A 10,391-nucleotide genomic window follows, 5' to 3' on the forward strand; every position below is an offset into this window, starting at 1 on the left:
ACATTCAAAGATGCTCCGATTCTTATTCACCTGGAGGCAGGACCTGTTTTGACAGTAACAGAAACTCCTACATTGCTACAGTCAGATTAAAGGATCACTAGCGTTCATTTTGAATGTTCATTCTGTTTCGCTTTGTTGTTTTGAGCACGGTGTCAGGCAGTATCTGACTTTGTTCTCCAGGGCGGATTAAAATATGCAGCTGTTGTTTTCTTCAAAGAAAATATAAAATAAATACATCGAGGATCTGAAGCAACTAGTTTTAAAGAAAACCTTATGAATGCATTACTGCTGTTTCCAACAGTTACAAGGCTCTAACCAGGAACTTGATGGATTCCTTCTGGGGGGTTTTTCCCCTGCTTTTCAAATCATCAAGCACATTTTAGTATCAGACAAATACAAGCTGAGTAAACACAACAATCAGGCTTCGAATGATGATTTCACTTCTTTATGAGAAGTTCTCAGAATCTCAGGAACCAAACATGAAGAAGCAGCTTTCAGCTTCTATGCACCACAAATCTGGAACAAACTTCCAGAACGTTGCAAAACTGCAGAAACACTTAGAGCCTTTTGAAACATAATGCTTTAAGAATTTAACAATGGCACTTGACTAAATATATTTTTCAATTGTTGATTCTATATTGCATGACTTTGTGTTTTCATGATGTAAAGCACTCTGAAATGCCTTGTTGCTGAAATGTGCTACACAAATAAAATTTGATTGATTGATTTCAAAACCAACGTCTTCCGATATAAAAATGCATCTTGTTAAATCACAAATTAACTGCCTAATCACATTTTTGATTTGACACTTACTGTATATCCCTGACTACTAAGTGATCTGTAGTCAGATCACTAATTCCATAAATATCACCTCTGTGACAACATAGAACAGATTAAAAGATTCAAAAAGCAGCACATTTCCCCCCAATCTAACACTATTCATGTGAAAGAGTTAGTAAAATATTCTTTAACAGTATAAAAAAATCTATTTTAAACAGAGAGCTCCCATATTTCATGCAGAGATCCAAGTTAGTAAAAATCTTTTGACTTTCCTAATTGAAAATTATTTTTCCAACTTAGAATTTTGAAAATTAAATTTCTGTTAAAATCAATCAAGTCCTGTTGTATAACTGTTTTGAAATATTTCTTTCAATGGTAGTACTTGAAATGTGAAGATTTTATTCTCCTACAGTTGTAATTGACTTCAAGTCATTGCAGAACAAAACAAACTTCACCTAGCTCCTTACTGGCTAGCTAGCTACATTACAAGGTAAATCCTTGCTTATCAAATTAAAACTACATCCTGTTCAGAAATTCTACAATCTGCCATTTACCCATCATACCTTGCCTCCCTCTAACAGTTTAAATTTAGTTTTAGGATGGTTAGTAATGTAAAAAGATCCTCCGACACAAGGTCTGTACATATTCTGCAAGAACAAATATGTCTGCTCCTTTACTCAGGGTGACAAGAACAAGTTTCTAGATCACCACTGAGTGGTCTAGAAATCCCATGCACTGAGATTCAGGTAGAGAAGGGGATGCTTCTAGATGTGTAGGGTGGTAACTCTCAAGCACTGGACTTGGGGACCCCCTGATTTAGCTCAAAAGGCCGTCGCCTCAAACACCTGCTAACATGCTGCTTTAAAGCAAAACGCATCTGTCAGCGGTATCAATTTGCCCCTCATAAATCATAGCTAGGATCTGCTTTGCTACATGAGCGACAAGAAAATGGCTCAACCCCGCAGAGACGGAAGGTTGCACATTAAATCATTGATTGATTTAACTGGCTCTCCTGCTGGGAGGCAGGGATTTAAATGCATCACTGCTCAGCAGGAAGGTCTGCCAGCTTATCCGCTGGCTGCTGGTGAAAGCACGTCTGTGCAGAAACTTTAGGAATGTGTGTTTTTGGCCAAAAGCGTCCGTTATCAACCGTGTCTGCTTGGTTGCAGTCTGGCTGTGGCAGACATGCTGGTGAGCGTGTCCAACGCATGGGAGACCATCATCATTTACCTGCTGAACAACAGGCAGCTGGTGGTGGAAGAGCATTTCATCAGACAGATGGACAACATGTTCGACTCCATGATCTGCATCTCGGTCGTGGCGTCCATGTGCAGCCTGTTGGCCATCGCCGTGGACAGGTAGGACCATTTCAATGTACCACACAAGTGTTCTTAACCCTTTGAGTTGTCCACATCTTGTCACGTTACAAATGAAAACGTCAATTATGTCATTTGACAAAAACAACATGGCAAAAAATTGCCAGGTGGACAGAAAATTGTGTATAATCTAAGTAAAAATCTATAAGGTGTTACAATGGAAATTTCGTTGAATTCTGTTCAATGACAATAAATGCTATCTATCTATGCATTAATATTCACCCTTATTCAATGTACTCTTCCTGTGTGTAAATTAACCTCTGGACAAATTCAACCGTTGACTATGAGTTTTGAGAATCCTGCATGTTGGGGTGAGTCAAAAAATGTGGAAATAAAAAAAGTATATATTAAAAAACATAAAGGTTTACATTTTATATGTGTATGACAGTAGATTTAGTCAGTATGAATATGATTGTATATACAGTATATATTTTTTTATCTGTTTTATGGTTTTCTGTTTTCTGTTGTATGTTTTACTTTTTAAGGATGTTTTCATGTTTTCTGATCGGATCGTTCTTGTAAATGAGAATTTGTTCTCAATGAACTTATCTGGCTAAACATAGGTAAAGTAAAACAAATTAAACCATTTCATGATTAGACAGTCTGTTTAATATGTCATTAAATCATTAGAATGCAAAGTTCTGCTAGCTGATGCAGATAATTAACAAAATGTGTATTTTATTTTCTCCTAGCACCAGTTCCTGCAGCATCACCATGAAATAATTTCATCTGTCAGAACGGCCCAGTGGGTTTTGGGGCGAGTCTGTAGTTTAATGAAATGGAAAAAAGTTCAAGGTGTTACTTAGCCTAATGCTTTTTCAAAGCACTATGATAACCTTACGACACCAAGTTGTGCACCCGGACACAATAATGGAATATGCATACATAACCTGTATAACTTGTTCTCATGTGTAATGCCAGGACCTTTGACCTCTACAGGTCTGCATTTATACAAACCTCTGTCCGGATCAACATATCTATTTTTGTCTCCTGTTAGACTAAAATGTTTATCTCTGTTACTGTTTTAATCAAAGTAGAACATCAAGAGATCAAATGAGAGGAAAATCAGTATCAAATATATCTAATAACTCTTTCAGCAAATCTTGATGTGAAAAAGTTTATATAACCAAAACAAACATGCAAGCTTTTGTTTACGTTGCGTGAAGAAGGAATTTGCGCTCAGTTTCTTCTTCAGAGGTTCTAGTGTTGTTTCCTTCAGCAGTTCTTGGTGTAGCGCCACCACAGGCGAGGGGAGGAACAGGTTTTTCAAAGGGTTTGGGTTGTTTGACACAGTGCAGTTAAAGGGAACCACAGCAGCTGAAAATGGAACAAATGTTGCAATTTTGGTCCCAATTGTAAACCTTATAAAGATAACTCTAGGAAGCTAATAAGTAATATTTTATTTATTTAAATTTTATTTAGTTTCAAACATGATAGCAGTATAAAATCACACACATAAACAAGGAATGCAAGAGACACATTTTTTGTACCACAATAATCTTAACATGCTCGAAAAGGAGGAGGAAGAAGCAAGAAACTTGCAAACTCCTACCCCACAAACTCATTCAGTATTTTCAGATGGACCCTCATTATTAAATCAAATTTAAAAACATAGGTTAATTAATTTTCCATTTTATCTTGGCCTGTATATGTCTAAATATATGCATACATACATCCTTATCCACACACACTCACACATTAGTGCTGTCTCTCCCCATATTTCTATATCTTGTGAAAATGACCTCCTTATATTTCCTTGTATAAAATTTTGACTTTGTTTTAACTCCTCATTTAACTTGTTCCATAATTTGACACCATGAATTGAAATACAAACTATGTACATTCGATATGCTTCCCTCCACAGATATATCACCATCTTCTATGCTCTGAGGTACCACAACATCATGACGGTGAGGAGAGCAGGCTGCATCATTGGAGGAATCTGGACCTTCTGCACCGGCTGTGGGATCGTCTTCATCATCTACTCTGAGACCACCCCCGTCATCATCTGCCTGGTGTCCATGTTCTTTGCCATGCTGCTCATCATGGCCTCCCTCTACAGCCACATGTTCATGCTGGCCCGCTCACACGTCAAGCGGATCGCCGCGCTGCCGGGCTACAACTCCATCCACCAGCGCACCAGCATGAAGGGCGCCATCACCCTCACCATCCTCCTGGGCATCTTCATCGTCTGCTGGGCCCCCTTCTTCCTGCACCTCATCCTGATGATCTCCTGCCCCCGCAACCTCTACTGCGTGTGCTTCATGTCCCACTTCAACATGTACCTCATCCTCATCATGTGCAACGCCGTGATCGACCCGCTGATCTACGCCTTCAGGAGTCAGGAGATGAGGAAGACGTTCAAGGAGATAGTCTGTTGCTACAACATAAGAAACGCCTGCAGCAACCTTTGCTCCCTCACCGGTAAGTTCTGAAAAGAGAAAATGGAGAAAAATAACACACACAAACACACACACAAAAAATAAATAAAACGAAGTTGGATCAATGAACTTGAACTGAGACCTGTTCCGGAAATTCAACGTCCATCACATGGAGACTGTGTTTTGTTTTTTTGTGTGTTTTTGCCGCTTATGTATTACGGTCAAAACAGTTTTTAGTTGGGTGTTTGTTTTTTTCCGCCAACTGTTAAAAAGGACGAGCCAGAAACGGTGAAGTGTTTCCTAATGCACGGCATCCAAAACACACACAAAGAGGCTGATTTATTAGGTACATTATCCAAATGCTCTACCAGCCCCATCCAAAATCACGAGTCATTTTAAAATGCGTCACAGAAATCTACACTTCTTTCGTTCTCCCCTGACATGTCCTCCTCTGTGTGGTTCAGCTTTTCTTTTGGATCTCCGTTTCTAATCAATGAGATTACTATCCTACCCTACAAGACTATGACCGACAAGGCAGCCTGACAGATTTATTTCACTTTTGTCAAGTGAGCCATGCAGGCTGAAAGAGAGCTTAGATATTCACTGCTAATTGCCAATGATGGCAACCCCAGGCAGCCAGTGTTGCTTCAAAGCACTGATGTGCACATCCTTGGTAATTAGGACAAACCCGCGTGGCGGAACGGCCTGGTCAATGAAGCCGGAAACTCTGACAGGATCCTGGGAGTTCTCACTGATGTGACAAAAGGAGGCCAAAACTCTTTAGAAATGTAATTCAGCACTTTAGGGGATAAAACATGAAGCCGTTGTAATGCAGTGTTCAGGGGGTTTGGAATATGCTTGAATCAACATCATTTTTTTTGTTTTTGTAATGATTTTTAAATGTAAAAAAAATGCAAATTTATTGACAGGTGCAAAAACATATAAACACATTAGTGGGGCAGAGATGAACAGAAGTAAGTCATGAGCGTATAATGACAGTCTGTAAAGTCCTTCAGCTGACTGATACTTTACTGGTCGTACAGTGGAACTATTTCAAACATCAAAGTACATAGCAAAGTACGCTGTAAAGGAATCCAAGGAGTGACAGCAAGTACAATAAAAAGAAAAGTTGAAGAATTTTGATTGTTGTACCTAGAAAAGATTATATCTAAGCAACAGAAGAGCAAGAAGAGAGCCGTTGTTGAAGGAGACGGAATGACAAGAATGGTTTCTTAACTCATTCTGTGAAGGTGGACGCATGGCGGTGCAGAGAGTGTTTCTGTTTTCTCACAGATTATCGTTTCTCATATTCTACTGTCAGGACATAATGACAGTTTTAACAAATATGTAAAAAACATATACTTTTTAAAAAAATTAAAGTTACCTACCGCAGCTTTAAATATGAAAATAAGTAGGTAAATAAAATTATTCAGCAATGCCCCAACAAAACTGCCCCACCGTGTCCGGACACAGCACTGTTCATTTTCTCATGTTAGTGGTAACCTGTACTTTGAATTCTCCAAAATGCAATCCAGAATAAAAAAAACGTATTACATCAGTTTAACATAATCCAGTGATGGAGTTAAAAGTGAACACTGAAAAAAACAAAACGTTCTATAAACAGCTGAAATCAGACGGTGCTTCAAGATCATTTAGTCCACTTTAACAACTGTACCAGGGAGAGAACGTTTTAATGAACGTGTTGTTGTTCAGTCCAGGGTTATATTGATCGGTGGGGTGATCACACACTCTGCTCAGCAAACTGTAAAATATTATTCACATGAGAATCGGAGCTCTTCACCCATGTGTTGCACATTAACGCTTTTTTTTTCTTTTACTTTGTTCACAGTAGAGTTGACACAGTTGCCAGTAGACACGGGGCCTTTAATTACACTTCAGTTGAAAACTGTCCGTGTCTCTGCGCCGACACTAAGCTCCATAAAAGCACAAATAATTTGTGCTTCTTTCATTTTCTCATATGACATCTGTGTGCATCATAAACTCATTAAGAGTTCTTAAGCCAAATTATTTCCACACGCGAAATTCATCAGAATCAAGGCGCCATTAGAGGCGTGCGTCTTCATCTGGATGTTTGTCTGCTCCTCAGTTCCAGCCCACGCCCGCACACAGGTGACAGGGCTTTAGACTTGTAATAAACGCAAATAATGAAATGTGTTGTCTCCGTCAGAGAAGCGGTGCTGAGCTTTGTGGAGGAGAAACGTTTTCTGCCGTCACTGCAGTAACTCCAGAGCTGCTCTGCCTCTGTACGATTTATGAAGACAGTTTTTCCCTCATTATTTACAAAAAGCAAACACTGAATGCATCTTCTGCTGAACAGAAGAACAGAAAAGTGCTAATTAAAACCAGCTTTACGATATGAATGATGAAAAAAAGAATACAAGAACACAATGTGTACATTTTAAAAACACTTCTAATTACTTTTCTGAAGATTCAGACTCTTGAAATGTTTGTAAGGAAAAACTTTATCTTTAACCATGTTTTAATTAAAGTGGCTAAACAGAAAATGTATCACGAGCAGATGGATTACATAAATGAGAGGAATTACGGTAATTATAATAACACAATTTTGACATTTTTCATTTAAAATGTCGCAATAAAGCTTGAATTCTTGATGAAAATGGCCTGGTTTAAAACTTTTGCGCAGAAACTTGTGATCTGAGCAACTAAAGATACAGAAACAACATATACTGTACATATATACATTTTATTCATACGTAAATGTATAAAATGTATTCCCATTTGGGAAGGTCAGGTAATTAATAGCTAAATTAATCAGACGGTGAATACAACTTAAGTTTGAGACTAAAAGATTTCAGACTTAACTTGGACTCCTGATCTGAAACTTGAGTCTTTTTCACAAGTATGAAGATTGAATAAAAAGCTGTCATGACAGGCTATAGTGTTACAGAATGAGGCTTCTTTAACTGTGAAAGAATGCACTTAATTATTATCCAGTGATGTTTGTGAGTTATGGGCTGTTAACGACGCATAATACAGAATAAAAGTAAATTGAAACAAAAAATTAAAATGTATATTTTCTCAGTGTATAGTTCAGTTGTAAATGTGAAAAGTGAGCTGAGTCAGTTTGGAGACCAAATACATAATCCCAGCTTATGAATAAATTTAGACTCATTTGGCAGAAAAAAACAAAACATTCTTTCTGCCTGGATTCTTACCAACCTACATTTCATTGTCTCACTGGAGCCCAAAGAATTCTGCAGTCAAGAAAGACGTAACAGTGTGTACACTTCATGATAGATTGGAAAAAAGGAAAGAATGACTTGAACTAGTGATTTTCACTGCTCAGTTTTCCAGAGCTTTCAGAATGTAGGAGAAGTCTTTGTGTGGAGACAGAAACAGTGATGTTGCATTAAGAGTATTATTATTGTCTTGCACACATGAAGAGTTCTGCACTGATTACTATGTGGTGGGGAGGCAGAGTCTGCTGTTCGGCTTTGTTCAGCATGTTGAAGGTAAAAACCATCCAAGTAAATGGCGACTGCCCCCTTTTAGAGGTCTGACAAAGACTTGCAGATGAAAGCGCTGCCTCCACTCTAGGTGGAAAAGCATTATGATATCCGGTGCTGTGGAAGACATAGATGACTAATACATGGATCATCAGCAGGGGCCTACGTTGCTACAATGTGAATGAGTAACACCAAAAAACAAGGTAGAAAAAAATGATGATAAAGCAGCAGAATAGGGTGATAGACACTTACTCCTCTGACTAATGGTCCTCATGCTCAAATCACCTGTTAAAAGCAAACATGGCAACCACAAAAACACACACAGCAGCCATCTCTTTCATAAACGCTTTCCAAGATAATTACAAATCCCTGCTTCACTCTGGGGGGGGGGGGGGTTACACATTTATACTGCTGTCTCACATATTGCCTGACCTTTAGATGATCTATTTATTTTCTTCTCAATGTGAAGCGTAAAAGTGTTCTTATGTATCGCCGTAGAAACATTATGTTTCCAGATATTTTTTTGTCCAGTTTTTTTTTTTTTTAATGTGATTATCAGCATGTATTCAACAAACATAACAAACATTCATGATTTTTCGGAACCACCTAAATGCCAGCTTTAAAAATTTGACTTTTTTTTTTAAATAAAAAATAAAGGTTGATTTTTTTTTTTTTTTTTTTTTACCCGCTTGTCCAATACATGCAAATAAGAGCCTTTTCTGGTGATAGTAGTTGTGGGTGGGGAAGGCTGAATCTCAAAAATCAGCATCAACAATGATTTTGAGCAACTTTAATTTTTAACAAGAAGAAAGAAGGAGTGGCTGGGTCCAGCCTCAAACTATCAACAGACCGAATTTTACATTTTTTTTAAATCATTTGTAATGGAAATGCAGCTAATGTTGAATGATCCATAGATTATAATTCATATTTTGAACAATTCATACCATGTAAACATGTTGTCTATTTGATCAACTTTTTGGACACAGATAAAAAGATAAACTCACCATCTATCTTTTTTCATTTTATGCTGTTTGTATCGACAAATCCAGAGTTGCACATGTATAAAGTAATGACAGCAGCCGTCATCACGCTGCAGCTGTGTCTGCATCAGCGCCATGGTTACCAGCCAACCAGCCTCTTGAAATCTGCCTGTGTGTAAAAGCGCAGCACCGTTTCCTCAGACTAGAGCGTAAAGTTTTCCTTCCTGCTCCGTTCTGTCTCTGTGCTCCACATTGATCCCCCTGTGCGCTGAGCTGCTGCCATGTAAAAACGTGAATGTACAAATAGCTCTGCACAGCTCTCTGTGATTGTGTGCTGGTGCCTACCTCCCTACTGACAGGCTTGATTCTTCTTTATCAGTAAAAATGCAGAGTCCTGCTGAACCTGAATGTTATTAAGCATTGCTATGTAAATGACGTTATTATCTGTGCAACATATTATTTATTGTAAAAAAAAAAAAAGAGTCGGTCACTGTATATCTCTCTGAAATAATGTTTGTTCCCAAAGACATCGAGATAAAAACAAAAAAAAAATCAAGGTGAACAGATTAACATAGGCAACCCGTCTTGTGCTGTAATAGTGTTCTGATTTATTGTAATCCATTTAATATTCTCTTTTGTACTGCAGAGAATATTTATGGAAGAAGATGCATAAAAGTGCACAGACTTGTAATGATATTTACTTCGACGACTTTGCATTTTTGTGCTCAAGCCCCTCTGTGCTGCTATTGTATGCAACATCCTTCAAAACTGACACTGGGTTTCTGTTGCCCACAGAAGCAGCAGTCTGTGTTTTAGCCTCTGCTGCTTCAACAGACTGAGGTTTTCCTGATCGGATGCTTAAGCTTTTCTCCATGTGCAGTGAGATCGTTGGCACATTTCACATCCTCAAATGGTGATATGAACAAACATAAATGTTGGCTTCTGTTAGCAATGTGGCTTACAATGGATTCTTCTCTTTATGTGTTTATGTCTTAATAAAGAAGATAATAAATCTGAGTGTTATTCTGTTTTATTAATTATGTATACATAGTTCTTTTACTCCATTTTAAATGGTTTGGCACTCTTTTTAATTGTGCTTCATAACCTCAGAGTCCAAAAAGGTCTCTGAGATTTTCTCAACAGATGTTCTTACTGCGGCTAATGGCCTAATTAAAGCACAGTGTGGATGGAGCCTTTGCAGACTACAAGCTGCCCCTTGTTATTCATGCTGCAGTCTTTTAAGTTTCTCCTGAAAACTCATTTTTTAAATCCAAGTTGGAGCTCCATCAGACCGGTTTGATTGATTTATACTACAGCTTTTTCTAAAATCTTATTGTTCTTGTTGATTTTATTGATGTGTTCTGGAACTTTGTCTATTTCTACTCT

The 10,391-nt window shown here is 38.0% G+C and overlaps 1 protein-coding gene across 3 annotated transcripts in view; it reads left to right on the forward strand.

The window, feature by feature from the left end:
- Nucleotides 1-10,022, forward strand: part of LOC102230201 (melanocortin receptor 5-like) — a 31,207-nt gene extending 21,185 nt beyond the window's left edge. For all 3 annotated transcript variants that reach the window (XM_005803490.3, XM_023331448.1, XM_023331447.1), the window contains 2 exons: nucleotides 1,950-2,138; nucleotides 4,021-10,022. In XM_005803490.3, the coding sequence (XP_005803547.2) occupies nucleotides 1,950-2,138; nucleotides 4,021-4,591 (760 nt within the window). In that variant the 3' untranslated portion in view covers nucleotides 4,592-10,022. The remainder of the gene's footprint in view (nucleotides 1-1,949; nucleotides 2,139-4,020) is intronic.
- Nucleotides 10,023-10,391: the final 369 nt, after the last annotated feature.

The sequence above is a fragment of the Xiphophorus maculatus genome, chromosome 3 (assembly GCF_002775205.1).
Source record: "Xiphophorus maculatus strain JP 163 A chromosome 3, X_maculatus-5.0-male, whole genome shotgun sequence".
Lineage (NCBI taxonomy): Eukaryota > Metazoa > Chordata > Actinopteri > Cyprinodontiformes > Poeciliidae > Xiphophorus > Xiphophorus maculatus.